Source organism: Dromaius novaehollandiae, chromosome 9 (genome assembly GCF_036370855.1).
Source record: "Dromaius novaehollandiae isolate bDroNov1 chromosome 9, bDroNov1.hap1, whole genome shotgun sequence".
Lineage (NCBI taxonomy): Eukaryota > Metazoa > Chordata > Aves > Casuariiformes > Dromaiidae > Dromaius > Dromaius novaehollandiae.
Genome location: NC_088106.1, coordinates 12,274,564 through 12,292,121, shown reverse-complemented (window position 1 = coordinate 12,292,121; position 17,558 = coordinate 12,274,564). Strand labels below are relative to the sequence as shown.

Sequence of the window (17,558 nt, the reverse complement as noted above, 5' to 3'; positions counted from 1 at the left end):
CTATTTCAAATTTAGGAAGTTTAGATCTACCACAATGACTTAATTACAAATAGCTTATAGCCCAACATAGAAGCACTTTTTATCCTCACACATATTTAACTGTAAGTTTGTAGCAGTGCTTGCAGACAACTTTACTTGACTCCAACATTTGAATCCTTTCCCAAAGTGATCTGGACTCAAGAATACTACAGCGCTTTGCTTTAACAAAGGCACAGCTGCACTTGGCTGTCACATCTAGGTGTACAGTTAAATTGTCTCTGTCTTGAGCTCAATCAGTGCCAGTGAGCAGCTACATTAAAAAATAGGTATTTTAGAATTCCTGCATCAAGTCATCGTTTATGTTTTTTCTCCTGCTGGGCCACCTCCAGTACATCCTTGATAGTTACTGTGTTCTTCTCTTCATGGTCTGAAGCCTCAACGTAGAAATAAATCAGTTCTTTCAAGCTCCCTCCTGAAAACTCACTGATCATTGTTTTCATCTCAGCACTTTCACCGATTCCTCTACTGATGCTCATGCAGAAAGGAGCAAGAGGAGACAAGCAGCCTGATATGATGAAAGGAAGTGACCAGTGGAGATCAGAGGGGCACAGGAGACCCAAAGGGAAGGTGAATATTGAAAGAGTTTATATGGAGAGAGTGGATGAGAGTAGGAATTGAAACTGGGGAGGGAGGGATTGGAAAGAGATTGAAGGGAGGGCAGGAAGCATGGTATGGGTTGAAGTAAAGGAAGAAAAGGGCCCAGAGAGCCTGAGGAACATCCGAGCCTCTAGACACTGCCTTCCAAAGTTTCTACATTCCTCTGCTGCGATCAATTAGCAGCAAAACCCGTTGGGAAAGTGAACATCTAATCCCACATTTTGCCTCATCCAAGCAAGAGATAATGGGCTCCCTACTGCTACTGTTGTCTGAAAAGCGGATTCGTTGCCCGGTGTGCAATAAGCCAATAATTACACACTCAGGAGAGACATTTGTTTATTTATTTCAGAGTTGCGCAAGCCTGGGTGCTAGGTGGTTTCCCACAAATCGAGCACACACCCCCAACTTTTCAAGTAGCATTTATACAAACAAATTGCCAGATTTGCGACTCTCCCTTTTACACTGATTGGTTAGTGATTTCTTCATTCCCTGGGTCCCACCCCTGCTTCTCAAGGTCCTGATCAATTAACACTGCCCCAGCTAGGTCAGTAGATGTTATCTCCCAAGGTCCTGATGAAGAGGACATAATCCAGACCCCTTAATTAGCACTGTTTCAGCAGTGAGAGGAGGCTTTGCTTCCCAAGGTCCTGGCGCCCAAACAGGCCTTATTTCACAGCCTTGACATCCTCCCTTTCGGAGAGTGGGGCACAGGAATGCAGACTGCTTGTAACTCCCTTATCTTTCCAGCCTGCACCAGCTCTGGGGCCCTTTCTTACCGAACTAGGAGCGCGGCCTAAGGCTTCAGCAAATTTAGCTACTCATGCTAAGCAAGTGTGCGGCTACTCATGCTAAGCAAATTCTATCTAAGATAGAAGTTATCCAAATCTACCTACTTCAAACATTCTTTCTGAGCTTCTCAGGGTTGTCTTGTAACACTACCAGTTACTGTATTAATTCCACAAGTGGAAGATCTGATTACAGATTTAAAGGTCTCAGCTTCTTAATGAGCCCAACTAAAGTCAACATGATTCTACATCACAGAAAGCTGATTTTTATAAAAATAAAAAAACTGACAATACATTATAACATTGATCGGGCTGCTACGTCATGCACTCACATGCTAGTAAATATCAAATTTAAGTTTCTTTCTTCAACTTTAAATTGACCCTGTTCGTCTTATATGTGGGAGTTGTTTACATCAAACTCAGACATTAATAAACCCAGATTCTAATGTGTTTCCTTTATGTCTTTTTTTTTATTCTTATTTCCAATCTGTCAACCAGTTAAAGTGTCTAAGCTCAGGAAAGTAAAACTGAAGTAGGACCTTGGAGGTGCATTTTCCAGAGTCAAATGACTTGAGGCCATCAAACCGCTCATGGAAATGACCCTACTCAGCTCTTGCAAGGTCCTCTGTTGAATTTTACTGAGGTTTTCTCAGGAGTGAGCACTATGACAATCCTGCTGATCCTGACAAGGAGGTACAGCACACTGTCTTCACAGCTGGGAACCACAGCAGCCTGCTGCAGGTGCTCTCCAAGAGTAGAAAAATGGTTAAGATCTGGGATTTTCACAAGGACCAGATCAAAAGTACTCATGGTCTGGATCTCAGCTTGCATCCACTTTCTGAATAGTCCTGGGATAGATTAATATCAATATCCAGTCTAGTAAAGAAGATTTATGCATTTGAGAGGAAATTCACTGAGGTAAAAACAGCTGTCTCAGTCTGGTCTGTGATGTGTTGCAGCCTAGCGCTGAATGGCACAAATCTTGTATGGGTGGGGCTGCAATGTACCCCCAAAAATGGGCTCTGTGCTGATCTTTGTCACTCCCTCAGGGAGCTGGAAGGTGAATGCCCGCAGCAGGTTGGCAAAGAAAATGAAGAGCTCAGTTCTTGCTAGATGCTCCCCCAAACACACACGGTGCCCTGCAGAAGGGAGAAGGGGAAGACAGTGAGCACCCAGGAATGTTCTAATTTCATAATCACTTTGTTCATTCTTGCCATAATGAAAGGGGGTTTTGCTCAGGGTGAGGACCAGGAAAGCCACAGAATTCCTGAATCAGAAAGATTCCATCCAACATCATAGGTTAAGAGACACCAAGTGAAAATCTCAGTGGAAATCCCTGAGGTCCAGCCATCATTTCTTTCTTGACCTAGTGGAAGGTTATTTTCCTCCTGTAGGAGATGTTGAGCTTCAGGCTCAGACTTGAAGAATCTGCTAGCTGTTTGACTTTCCCAGTGAGTTAAAGTCAATGAATGAGAATTACTTAACAATGGTATTTGCAACTGAACAAAGGCTTCTTCACTTTCCAGGCAAAGCAAGAGACCTCTTGGTAATTTCCAAGTGTTCCTCACTGGAACCAATGGCATGAACAGCACAAAACCAACATAAACTAGAGGAAACAGATGAACAATGCATTCACATCACCAGATTAGCAGACCAATAAATGAAAAACAAAAGCCAGCTATGCCATTTGCACTAAGAAATGACTCCTGGATGGGCACCCAAGTTACTAGCCTGCTGTATCAGTGTAGAGACTAAAACAAAAACAGTGGAGGAGGAACTTTGCTGCTAAGTGTGACCTCTAACTGTGCTCTAACTGGGCTTTGCTATGTTACTTCCCTTCTTTTGCAACTGGATTTTCAGTTCTGTAGTCAAGAGTTTAATCCTTTGTTTACCAGGATGCTTTCTTTTTTCTTTCAGCTTGTTTCTTTAAAAGGGATTGCTAGCAGCTCCAACAAACACAAAGCACATTCCTTCTCAGGGAAAAAAAAAAAACCATATGAAGAATGCTACGGACAAAACCTCTGGATTACTGCAATCTGTAACAGCCTAGAAGGTTCAGGAGCTGGGATGGGATTCCCACCACAGTGTGCTAAGAACAGTTTGGGGTGTGACACCACAGAAACGTACGCCTTGGCAAATACAAGCCAGCGTTGTTCTTTAAAAGATCTAGCAGTGGAGATAAAGGTGTTACCTGAGGAAATACCACACTCTCACATTTCTGTATTCTTCATCTAATCCACTGGGACAGTTTGAATTGTCAGTGCATTTACCTGCTGAGAACGGTAAGAAAGCTTCTCGGTTTATGAAGTTTCCATCTTTATCAAGGAAGTGGCCAGGGTTGAACTGTCGAGGTGTCTCCCACTGCTCAGGGTCATACAGGACAGATGCGATATTTGGCATGATGATGGTGCCCTGCAAGGGAGAATGTTGATTCAGTTCTGCCTGCTATTCTTTCACCCATCAGTTTCTGCCTGATGGATAAGACTGCTGTTTGTTGCCAATTCTTTGTAATGTGCAAAGATCACGTGGTTAGAGGTCCATTTTCCTAGACAGAAAATGGAAGTCTGTGGACATTTTCTTATTTGGAAATTATAGTTCCCAACTCTGCAGCCATGTCAGTGGGTGCTAATGGTACAACTGCAATGTGACCACTTCTGCTACTAGTTTTAATAGCACCTCTGGTAGTATTCTTTTCTTGATATTCAGATCCCAGCCTTGGAAACCCTCTTTCAGGCTTAAGAGAGAGAGATGAATCCAGAAATCCCCACAATACTTTTCGCTTCATTGACAACAACCTCTGACCCCTTTTATCGTTAGTCCTTCAGGCTTTGTCCATATTGGTAAAGAGCGTGTTGTTCCTGGCAGACCAGCTCTTGTGCCTTAGTCACCTGGCTGTCAGATCCAGACAGAATAAAGTGTGAAGCCTTCACCACAAAGTGAGTTACGTGGGGCCAGTTCCAGATGGCAGGAATGCTGCTGGCCTCTCCCATACCTCTTGCAATAAAAGCAAACAATGCTTTTATCTCATTAATGTTTTACAGTGAGAAATGGCATTCAGCATTGCTTATGTCACCCTACAAAATGCCTTACTGGCTGTGAACACTTGTCTCAGGCAACATTTGGGGACAACTTCCTCACAGCTGCAGCTGACAGCCTCTCAGCTGACACAAAATCAGGCAGGTCCCTGTGCCTTCCTCAGCCCATGGAGTCCCTGTAAGAAGACTCATTCTCTTACAAGCTCTCCTCCATCCCGAGGGCAGTGCTGAGTGAGACAGGGATTTCTTAACCAATGCTTTGGCAAACCAGTGTCTCATCTCAGTCCAACCCCAGCCAGGCAGAACTGGTCACTGCTGTTGTGCCATTGATCTGCAGGGCAGGAACTCGAGCCTCTGATGGCAGGGAGAGGGGTTTCATATTCGCTGTGTGAGCATCAACACACTAAGTGAGAGACATTTCATTCATGGTAACTCTTCCCTGCTCACAGTGTTCCTGGGTTATATGGAGAATGGTTTATATATGGAAAATAGGTTATAAAACTGGAATAGAAGCTGAACATCTCTCTGCTAAAGAAAGAGCAGAGGCTGAAAATGTTTCTGTACCTTTTTGAGGGGGAAGCCCAGCAACGTTGTGTTCCTCACACACAGCCTGGGCATGCCAACAAAGACAATGTTGCTGAAGCGCTGAATCTCATGAACCACAGCGTTTGTATAAGGCAGTTTTCTCCGATCCTCATAGCAAATTAACTGGGAAGGACCTAGAACAGCATCTAGCTCCTTCTGCACTTTCTCTGTGGAGAAATATGCACTATTTCAGATAGGAAAATACATCAAATATTTTAACTGGTCTCTTTTCTTGGAGCAATAGGAAAATCTAATATCTCAACATAGTACATAAAGTCTACAACCTATGATTTAATATGATTTTATATGATTTAATGCCTGAGTTTAATATATAAAAATAAAAGTAAATTAAAAAAAAAATCACCTCAGTGTAGTACAGATTCACAAGCAAGGACTATAGTGTTTTTATCTCAGTTCTGACATTTATCTCACTGCATGCTCGGTCAGTGTAGAATGAGTCGCTTAGCCCCAGATTTTGAAGGTATTCAGGGTATCTTCAAGTGCCTTCAGCTTAGCTTAGTCTATCTCAAAATCAAAATCTTATTTTCAGAACTGATGTAAATGCCTTGGATATTAACTCCCAGTGCAAGGGAGGAGTTGAGCAGAGTCAGTCCAAGTTATGGCAACATTGAACAAACAACACCTCAATCAGCTTAAAACCTTGGATGAGAATGTGTCAGTGACACAGCCTTTTCAGAGGCTTCAGCCATTGTGGGAATGAAGGTATCTCCTTCTCTTTCAGCACTGCAGCACAACAGAAAGGCCACCAGCCCCAGGGGTACCTGAGTCCTCCTTAAGCCTTGTCCCTATCCTTTCTCTTCCTGACACAGCTGTGGATGAGGGAAACTCAGCCTGGATCTACAGAGGCATTCACGAGAATTGGTGTTAATTAGTTGAGCAATCTCTTTTGCATTAACTAAGACAGGGACAGTCTTTGTATACTGCCAGCAGTTCTTGCCTGAAAGCAACCTCTCTGCATATCAGGCAGCCACAGTCTTCCCATTAAACTTCTTTTCCTATTTCTGCAGTCTCCCTGATCTTTGTACATGTTTCACATTCACCCTTCTTTTCTCCAAAGGTTTGTTTCCTGCCGTGTGAGCAAATTGCAACAAGCATTGCTCCATATTTAAGTATTAGGTGCTAACATTCCACCCCACCCCACGTCCCTCCTAGCTGGTTACACACACTGTACTGTGTGTTGTACTGAAACCCTGAGGCCATCTCAGATCAACTTGTACTCCATGGGTGCCTGTTCCCTGGGCTTGTGTATGAGGCACTCAGCAAAGACAGGAAAGAGTCACTGAGTTCCTGAATTTGCACTGGCCGAATTACCTTTAGTGTATCTCCCTACCTTTTTCCTGACAGGAAGGATACATGAAGAGACAGTTGTCTCTACCAGGACCACATGACTTCCTTAGGGCATTCTGCAGCCCTTTATAAGCTGCCAAGGTTTGCCCAGCAGCTGAAAGGGAGACGGTGAGCTGTAAGGAGTGGGAAGAGAGGGTAGGTCAAATGTGTGGCAAACACAGCAAGGCTGTGTTAGCACCCTCTCATACCTGGACAATGTCTAGGGCAGATAGGAATCTTGTTAGAGCTCTGATCTCTGTTACTGCTTCCTTCAGTCAGCCTGCAAACACTCCATACAGAGCACCTTACTGAAATGTCACTGCAAAGAGCAAATTTTTGTCTCCCTTCAAGTGCCTTCAGCCACCAGATCTGATCAGGTCAGAGGCTGGGACTCTGGCTTTCTCTGTGCTGTAAGTTCAGCATGCTCTTTTCAGGGCTTTGAGAGAGTGAGAGCCAAGCTCAACTGGTGGCTTTTGTGCCTGCAACGCATTATATTTAGCCATCATTAACATTTGTAGTAGCCACAGTATTTTACAGTGAGCCTCCCTCTCACCTTGGATGTCTGGATTCACCACCATATAGAGCAGCCCCCAGTACAAGGTCGTGCTTGAAGTCTCTGATCCACCAAGGAAAAGGTCATTTATAACACACACCAAATTGTCTTCATCATACTTGGGTGTGGGCCCATCTTTAGACTGTACATGATGATAAGAAGTTGAAGTTAAAACATAAAAGTTAGGACATTTTCTATAAGTGTGAGAGTTACTACTTCATTATTTCCGTAGCTGTCATGTGCAAAAGTAATATTCAAAATTACAGTTATTGATGAGTACTAAGAGATAAATAGTTTCCCAAATGGACATAGCAAGTCTGCTTTGCTCTTATTCGTGAAGTGGAATTATTTGTTCTTCATAAAACACAGGCTGTTTTTGGCCTGTTGACTTAATCGGGAAAACTTTAAAACATACTGGAAGTTTTACAAAATAGCCTAGAATGTAGTTCTAAATGTGTGCCTCACAAATGTATCACTCATCAGGTCTTGTAAGTTAATCGGTCTCTCCAGTAAGCTATTAAACAGTGCTAGTAAATACTGAAGAAGAACCCATCTGAATAAAAGGAACTCAACAGAACATCTTGAGGTAATTTCCTCTCTCAGTTTAGGATGATGTAAACGGGTGGGAGAGAGATATCCAAAAATTTTCTTCTTATAATAAGGGAGTATAATATAAAAACAATTAGAGAAATACATTAGAGAAAAACATTTTTAAATGCACAGATTGCAATAACCTGCACCGCTGAGACCAGAAAAAGCTGCATCATTGTCTCTAAAATGCTTATTTTAGTAAATCATATAGTATTGATTCAGACCTAATGAACAACAGAACTCCAAAGCCCATTAGCCAACACTGTGAGAACACAGTGGCCTGACTGGCTGGAAGCTGATGAGCAAAGGTAGTAGCTCCATGGGCTTCATCGACCCTAAGAAAGAGGTGTTTTCTTTAGCTCCTAAAGGTACCCCAGAATGACTGAGTTTGAAGCAGAAACTCTGGTGCCCTTAACAGAGTCTCTCTGACTCATTAACTCCTCCTGCTATGGAAACGAATCACCTGGGCAGGGAAAAAGAACAGTGCATTATGGCATTGAGTGTTTCTGAGCAACTGTTTCCAGATCCTCCAATTTAAATATAAGTGACAGGCCAACTGCATCCCAAACTGTGGGGAAATGAGAGGTAACAGGCTTGGGACCCCCAAATACATCCTATTTAGGACCTACTGATGGCAGCACCTAACTGCTGAGGAAGCAGACAAATAATATGTGATGCCTAAAGTACCAATTCCAAAGTTGCTCAAATGATTGAGTAGGCTGGAAATGCTGAGGTGCAGCTGTTAAAAAAGACTGGGATGGAGCTGGAAGGACTGCTTTCTCTTAGATACCACAGAAATGATTCCAAGGGATTGCAGAATGGCCTGGGAATCTTCTAATGAGTGGAGGATCCCTCAGACCTGGACCTAATGATAGTTTCCTGTAAAGGGAAGATCCTCTTCAAAAGGCTTCCCTCTCTCCTTGGGGAGACCAGCATTCTGCATCAACACAGCTGTGTGGCACAAGAACAGCCAATGTTAGGATGCACACGGAAAGTCACTCAAAGCCGCATGTCAGCTATTTCAGGGCAATTATCTGTGCACATGTATTTAATCCTGTTGTAAATACGAGGTACCTTGCTCTAGAAAAATGAGATGGTCTACCAAAGTTTTGTAACCTGCAGGTGGAAACAGTCTCATGTTTACTACAGAATGAAGTACACACATAGATATTTATGGAAAACAGATGATGGCCCATAAGTTCACACCCTCATGTACTTTATGGTAACTCATTCATGTAACCAGATCATAAAACTGGATGCCTTTCTGGGACACATGAGTTAGTAAGTTCCAAGTTGCTGTATTCACATTAGGAAGCCTATGAAATGTAAGCAACTATAATATAAGGGTTCCAACTGGATTACTTAATGTCTATTTGGATTTATGCCCCATGAATGTATGATCAGGCAGAACAAATACTTACTTTCTCAATTTCAGCCAGGTAAAAGTCAATGAAATCCTGCGGTTCATCTGGTATTCCTCTCTCCATGTGTCTTCTGATCTCCTTCCTTGCAAAAGAACTCAGGACATCATAGCAAGACAATGCCTTTTTATGAGGACCAGGGAGATGGCACATTAGCCAGGGAAAGATCTCATACAGCTGCGGGAGTGACATAAAAGAGGTAGTGTGAATTATCTGTCAGTAACAAAGATGCTTTAGAAACACCAAAAGGCTGAATTATCCTGTCTGGAAATACTGATAGTGGGATAAACAAACTCTCATTACTTTGTGTACATTTTTGCCCTCATGTCGGAAAACACTACTTGTAATTTTGGCATACTCCTGAATCTGGGGGCCCAAGCAGTACTGCCAACACTCTGCTCATGGCAGGAAGTTTACTTGACTAATGCAGATCACTAGGAGACCCTGTTTCTGCACAGGCTCCCACACACAATCAAAATATAGAAGCCTTCTTTCTGGATACTGTGTGGCTACTAAAATTAGCAAGTCTGCAGCCTCGAGTAACTGGGGGTATTTGTGGAATTCACAGAAGGAACTGTGTGACTGAGTATCACTCTAAGAGAGAATTTCATTTTCCTCCTCATCCTTGCAACTGTTTGTGTGACTAATAACTGTTCTGATGGTTAGAAATATTACATCTTCAGTTTGCTCAGAGCCTATTTATATATGCTCTTGTCAATTCAAAGTCAGCTCCCTCTTTGCAGCATCTGCCATCCCACCCTGCCAAGCAAACAGTATTTCTGTCTCCTCTTTGCCTTTATTCTGTCAGACCAAAGGAGCAAAGTTCTTTAATTTTGTTATGTGATAGTTTGCTCATCATCCTCCTAACCCTTCTCTGCACTTGCTTCACTCCAAATTCACAACATAAAGTGTCCAAGACCCTAGAAGAGGTCTTGGTAAGGTAGAAAAAAGGTAGAAAAGGTCACAAAGCATTACACAACAGAACCTACTTTAACACGTCTCTGGATCTAAAGGGAAAATAGTGCTGGAAACACTCTAGTTTCATGTTTGCCTTTTCATCCTGTGATCTGCTAGGGTCTCTTTCCTCTTAACCCTTACATTGGAATGTCCTAAGCTCATAGCAGAAGCTCATCTCATTAATTCCTAGTAGAATTCATAATTTAACTTTGTATTATTACAATTTGTTCCATTCTTATAACTTTAGTCCACAAGGTTGACGAGCTCTTGCAGCAGGATATCCTGACCCTATTCTGTATTAATAAGGTCTTCTGACTTTGATCATAAGCAAATTTACCTGCTTTTCAGCCAAGGTCTTCAACAAGAATAACGAGTAGCTACAGTCAGAAAACCACCGGACCACGCCTAGAGGAACTCCACTGATAACTTTTCACTCATTTTATCCCTTTATACCTCTCTCAGAATTCCTTACCCTCTTTAAACCTTAACACTAACCTGTGTTCTCCAATTAAGTATTTATTTTATATCTGTTACCTTATCAAATTTCCACTGAAGTCCTGGTAGACTACATAGACTACACTTTTTTTTTTTCCTAAAAAATTCCAAGTGAAGAAGATCATATCCAGTAAACCAATATTGCATTTTATGTCATTTTCCATTTGCCTCCATATCTTCAACTTTTCTTTCCTTTAACATCTTTTCTGAGGCCTTGTATACTACTGAGGGAGGACTAATGGCCTGGAGTTGTGGGCTTTTCACTTCTGCCCATTAAACATATGTGGCACCTTTCCTCTGAGCAAGTTGTGTAGGGCTAACCTCATATGATAGATTTGTTGAAAAGGTTTACTACTACATCAGCAATTTTGACTTGTAAAATTCTGGGAGTATGATCACCAACTCTAAATGAAGATTTGTCATTCTGTCTCCAGTCCCATTGCTGAGCTTGTCCTTCTTTGGGAGTCTAAACCCCAAAATCTAACTATCAGGGAAAACTTAGACACTTTGGGTACAAAGCTGGCCTTTATGGTATGTTATGGGAAGCAGCTACCAAAAAATCTTTGACAGAACTTTAATTGTGAGACTGTTGGAGAATGTATGTATACATTGTTTTTGTAATGTGTGAACTGTGAGGTTTTACAAAGTAATGGAAAGATTCATACTGAAATTTTTATTCTTTGTGAGGAAGGAAATAAAAGAAATCTGTCAGCACACAGATTGCAGAGTAATAAAAGGCACAACAGTGACTTAAATGCTACTGATTTTTGGAGGAGAGAACTAAATGAAGTGGAAGGAGCAGCACTGTAAAGTTCAAATTTATTAGAAACTCCAGTGTAAAAATAAGCTTAAAGGCTTCTGTTAACAGTCTCAGAAATGCTGATAATCTTACAGCCAGGCATCAACAGAGGGATGAAAACTTAACTTTCTATTTGCATTTGTCAGTTGCTCTGTATTTAGGGAAAACCTATTCTTGCATCTGCACTTCCATATTATACCTATATTGGAAAAAAATAGCACATTTACTCACCTGATGAGTGAAGCTGCCTGCAAATTTGAATAAATTCTCTGTGACGCTGATCAGTTCATGGAAGGTTTTGTCCTCATCAGAGAAATGATATCCAAAAACCAGAGCACAAATTATATTTGAAATAGAATGGATAAGAGGGAAAGAAGGATCCACAGGTCTTCCTGCAAAGACAGTAATTAATATTCACTCTTACTTCTTTCTTTGGTTGTTCTTTATTCAGATAGGACAAGATACTATCAGAGATCATGTAAAATACACTCTTTATCCATCTGGGGTGTGAAAAGAGATGACGTATGGCATTAATATGTACTCATGAATATAAACAATTTTAGAGCAAAGGACACTGTTGAACTGTTAGCTTATAGCCTTAAAACAATCTCAGCCTTTCCTCTGAAATGACATTGCACAGCTAAGATCCATTGGAGGACATCATATCAAATCTGCTGTCCTTAAGTGTGCTGGAGAAGTCAGGCAATGTGCAAGGCAAGAAATATCACAGGAGGTAGATTAACTGAAGAGAAGAGAGTGACAGAAATGTTCAAATATGTAAAAAACTTAGAAGGAAAGACTGAAGGACTGGGGAAGGTTCAAGAGGCAGAATAGAAAGAACTGCAAGGTATAGGTAATAAAATGATTACAGTGTCAGCTGTGAACAAAAAATCATCAGATCTCTCTCTGATGATTTTTCAAAAGATATGAGATAGACATCTATCAGAAATGACTTGGGTAGAAGTGATCCAGGCTTGGATTCAAGAATGAACCAGATAATCCAGTGAAGTCCCCTCCCTTCCTATTTTCTTTGATTTCTCTTGCCAGAAATTACTTAGTCAGACAGACACTAAAATATCCTGCACCATTATGGGAGAATTCCTTAACTACGCTCCCAAAATCTTAACAGATAAATTTGTAATTTTTTTTTTTAATTCTGTACCTTGTTCAATGAATCAGCAAACAGTATACAATCACACAGTAACTCACTGGTGCTTAAGTGCTAGACTTTTTATATTTTCCCGGAGTTGGCTGAGATGAACCTAGGCTAAAGAAAGCCAACACCTAACTAGAAAAGGCTGGTTTCATCAGTTGAAGAAACTAAGAAAATAATCAAGTTACATCACTAGATCCCCTTTTATTTAGAGACTGATGTTAGGTCCAAGAATGTCAATAGTATTGTGGTCTCAGCTGAGTAGTACGTAATGTCATTGGAATGTAGAGAATTAGAGAGATGATTAAGTTCGGCATACTCTTACTTACCTACTGTGGGCAGTCGGAGTGCTGCTTGGCTATGCAATTCAGTAACATCAAATTGTGCACACAGAAAATGATGGTTAAATGATAAGCCCAAAGAGGAGGGATTTCAGAAGTTCCCAACTTCATTAGGTTCAGAAACAGGTTTTTAGGAAAGAAATTAGCACTTCTTATACTGGGCTCTATCTGCACTTCCTTGGACACATCACTCTGGACCCACCCCTGATTAGAAAGGGGTATGTAAGTTTGCATAACTGAAGAGATGGATCCAGGCTTGAAAAGCATCTGATTTCTTAGCAGAGGCATACCTTTCAGGTTCACAAAGAACTGCACCAAGTGAGAGGCCTCCTCTTGCACCCGATACTCCAGGCCTTTTTTCCCCATTCCTAGATTGCGGAGAGTCATTATACCAAAGCGTCTCTGTTGCTTCCAGGAATGACCGCTTGCCAGTATAATACCTGAGGATATTTCCTGGCATATTAATATTTGCCATAGACATGAACTATTGATTTTAAAATATATTATAAAATACACAGAATAAATCAGGGAATGCACTATGATATAATTATCTTTAGGAGGAAAAATTATTAGTGACCAGAAATCATACTGAAACATTTCCAAACTATAACTACATGACAAGTTTTTAATACTGACTGTAGTTAATCTTTGAAAAGAGCCATCTAAGGATTTTCTGACTGCTCCATCTCTTGAAGTCTTCAAAAAATAATTTAAGATGCCTTTTTAGAAGATCAGCTTTAGCCAAACCCAGGTATTTGAGCTCAATAAAGGAGTAAACAGGTGAATTTCTACAGGGTGATATACAGGGCCAGGGTATGTTTATGGGGATGGAGCTCAGCAAATGTGATGCTTGTAGGCGGGGGTGGTGAAGGTGAGAGTCAAGTGACATTTAGATCCTCTTTCTCCTCTGGAAGAGAAACCACTCCACTGGTTGTTAAATTGCACTAGTGGTTACCTGAAGAGCCCTGTACTACTGATGATGGTTTACCTGGCCTTAAACAATCTGTGTTTGTTTTCGCATAGCAAACACAAGGGAAGGAAGAGAGAGGCATACAAACTGTTAAAATACACTAAGGAGAAGTGGAGTTTAATGTGATGTCACCAAACATTTAAGAGTGGCTACAAACACAGCTATGAGACTTCTGGGGGAAGGTGTTAGAGGTCTCATGATGGAAGCTGTTTGGCAACCATATAGTATGTATGGTTGCCAAACATGTAAGCACACTTTGCATTTATGTAACAACATACAGTACCACCACGTACATCAGAACAGATCATTCTGTGAAGAGAACGAGATCTGAAGTGATGGCACATGGCTGAGTTCTGAGCTGGGAATCTCATACATCTCAAATACAGCAAAAAGGTGACCTAGAAACAACCTGATCTGGAGTGTTACCCAAGCATGGGAAAGCTCAGGACAAAAGTGATCATGACAAATAGTAAGCAATTCTCAAAAGCTGATAGGGGATTTTGGTGGAAGAGCATTCTGAATGGCAGGGTAGAGGTCTAACAAGGCTGATGTAGGAGTAGTTTGCCAAGTCAACATCCCTGTGCATTATTTATGGCAGGAAAATCTCACCTTTTCCTTTGGCCATTGCTCTGAAGAAAGGAGACACCATCCTCCCAGAAACATCTTCAGGGTGTGTGGTCAGGCCATCCTTCACTGCATGAAATCCATTCAGTATGATCACCGGGGTCCACCCGAACCACAAAGTATATATGTTGCCATGAGTTTTTGCCAGCTGTAGATGGGAAAGGTGCCAGAAAGTACAGATGAAACCCCACATATCTCAAACAGAAGATGAACCTGCTATTGACTGGCCAAATGGCCAGCTCTGTGCCAAGATCATCATCTCTATAGATATAATTATAGCTGGCAGCAGAAAAAAAAAAACTTTTGTTTTCTTAAGAACTAGGCTTTCAGCAGTCAATTTTGTTTACCCCAGGGAAGTGATTTTCCCTTTCAAAACACAGATTGCTGCAACCTTACAGCAAAGGAAGAACTTCACATTTTAGGTTGCATCGCATCCAGTGCCCACATTTGTACCTCATCAATGCAACAGACATGCTCTGCACCTCTCTGGCGCCCTGTGCCTCCAGCCAGCCTTTCCTTTGCAAGAGGAAACCAACCAGTTAAGCCTGCTCCCTCTGTGCACTCCGGGAGAGGAGATGCAGCCAGGAATTAGTCAATAGCCCTGAAGTGCCAGTGGGCTGCAGCTGAGTGGAGCCAGTGGGGTTTCCTCATACTACATTGACCATCGGAGATGCTAGAAATATGCAGTGCTCAAGCAGGGACAGATGTATGACAGAGGAACTTCACAGAAAAAGAGCTTCAAGCAAGAACTGGACTCTGCTCCCACACACCCATGATGATACAAAAGGGGTGGTAGAAGGTGTTTAAGGTGCCACCAGAATTACATCCAATTGATCACACTAGTCACTTGCTTCTCCTTATAATCCTTTGGATACTGGCTTTTTCTTTCCTTTTATAGCATCACTGCCTGTCAGTCTGCATTGTGCTCCCAATGACTTGTACGTACTGTCTCAAGCTATAGATCTGAATTAGAGGTCATCTGTAAACCATTAGAATAATCACTGCCAGAGTACAGGAAGGGACTGAGATGGCCCAAGGAGGAGCAACTCCCTTGAAAAACAAGTGGCAAACAAATAGTTTTGAGGACAAGTAGGGGTGAGGAGTTTATACCCTTTCAGTATGACAAGCATAAATACACATACACGTTTTACTTATTTAGTAATCAAACTAGACAATGCCAGTGCCTCAGAAGTTAGAAAAGTAATGAAGATGATGTTATCAACAATGGGGAGCACCCCTTCGATTTGGTATTCACCTACTTTAATCACAAGTCAGAAACTCTGTCCCCAAGTTTATTTGATTCTTAAGGGGAGCGAATTTCTCATGAAGCTGTCATATTCCACATAAGAACGTGACCTGAATATAGGAATCAAGTTGATCTTTATATGTCCATATCTTGTCTGTAACTTTCCTAAGCCTTAAAACTTTGCTTTTCTACTAATATATCAGTTTCATTTAAGCTGTCAGTAAAATTAACCAATTTGGAGTATCTGAAAAGAAATACCTCCATCAGAAGATCCCGATGAAACTGAAAGTTCAGGTGCACCAAGTTTCCAAGCAATGGGAGAGGAGTTGGTCCAGGAGGCAATTGCTGACATGCCTTTCTCAATTTTAGAAACTGAACAACTAACAAAAAAATAACCAGGGCTACAAAAGCTTGGCTTATAGTCAGCATTTCAGAGCTGATTTACAAGCTTGTCTCTATCTAAAATAATGTACTAGAGTTTGGAAAAGTTGATCTATGTTCTTATTCCACCAGTTCTCTCTGCAGACTGAGTTCTGTAGAGTCTCGGTTCCTTTCCCTCCCTCTGTCCCTCCCTCTTTATCACTGCCTTCCCTTGTCCTGCACTCCATACCTTTCCCATACTGAAGTGCATCAAGCTGATCCCTAACTAAAGGCATACTTAGCTGGTTACAGAAGCCACAGAATAAAAATGTGGAAGCACTTGTGCTTAAGCCAATTGTCCTGGGGCTTGTGTTAGGAAACTGCCACTGTGTATTGGAAGATCTGGCGTGGTATGGTATTAGGTGTGAGCCCTTGCTGACCACTGATTATGAATGAAACCTAGCTTCCTCTGCCTTGGGAATCTTAAAACCATACACAGTTAATCTCAGACTCACTAAATTCAGATTTTAAGTTACATGTAAGCAATAGATTAGAGTTTCCTGGCAATGGATTTAAGTGCAAACATTATAAAGCTTATTTTAACATGTGGTTGTAAATTCAGATTTGCCTGCCAGTACACATAAATACTTGGTTCACGCAGGCAAAACAGCAGTAGGTGGGGACTAGGCATAGAATTGGAAGAGGAAATTGTTACATGTAATTTCTGAAAAACTGGCCTCAAGTGTTCAGTCAAATTTTTTCTTCAGTAAGACAGTAACAATAACAATTTCATCAAGTCAGGATTAATGGCAAGGAGATAACAGTTAAAAGCTCACATTAAATTAAATAATTGAAATCAGAATATAAAAGTATGCTATTATTCAAATTTTTAAATATAAAATTCTAACTGTCATTATTTTAAATTTTTGGAGTATGTAACCTAATTAAGGGCTTCATTTGCCTTGGTTTAATTCATACTTTTTGACCTGAATTTCAAAATCCTGGATGTTATGACCAGCTGTGAATAAGTTTACAGCACACATTGAACATCTCGTCTCTGATATACGAGAGATTGACACCTCGTAGGAAATACAGAAGGGGGAATGTACTTGGTGTCAATTATCAGGGAATCCTATCTTGCATTGCAAAGAGAAAGTGTCTTCACTAAAACTGAAGTGCAAGTCTGAACAAGACATTGCCCTACCCTCCAACACGTCTATAAGTGCAGTATTTTGCAAACCTGGCAGCATTAAGTAATGTGACTCAGTGTCATACTTGGCCAAAACTTTGCAGCTATCGTAGGTACATACAAGCCTGCATTATACAATGAAGACAGTCTGGAAAAGTAGTTTTATTAGGACTGTATCTGTGCAAAACTGACAAGTGGTCATCACGAGCAGAGTGTGTGGGAAGGGGGCTGAGGCGGGTTCCATGGCGCTGCTAAAACCAGTGTAAGTCAGGTATAGCAGCCCACAGTGAAGCTGGAAATATTTGCAACAGGAATCAGCAAAACAGAAAACCAGGAAAAACAGTATCTTCGAAACAACATACCAAGTTTAAAATTTTGAAGAAATGAGAGAAAATTAATTTTGTGCAGATAAAGTCAGGAGAAGTGCTGAATTACATAAATCTAATGAATAGACTAAACAATTATATTCAT

General features: G+C 41.2%; 1 protein-coding gene across 1 annotated transcript; it reads right to left on the bottom strand.

Annotated features, from left to right (window-relative positions):
* Window positions 1-970: 970 nt before the first annotated feature.
* Window positions 971-16,161, bottom strand: LOC112980144 (cytochrome P450 2J2-like). Its single transcript, XM_026094804.2, has 9 exons — window positions 15,797-16,161; window positions 14,278-14,440; window positions 12,989-13,138; window positions 11,436-11,596; window positions 8,954-9,130; window positions 6,942-7,083; window positions 5,021-5,208; window positions 3,692-3,833; window positions 971-2,560 (listed from the first exon to the last, which is right to left on the bottom strand). The coding sequence occupies exons 1-9, from the start codon at window positions 15,965-15,967 to the stop codon at window positions 2,382-2,384; spliced, it is 1,473 nt and encodes a 490-aa protein (XP_025950589.2). The 5' UTR covers window positions 15,968-16,161; the 3' UTR covers window positions 971-2,381.
* Window positions 16,162-17,558: the final 1,397 nt, after the last annotated feature.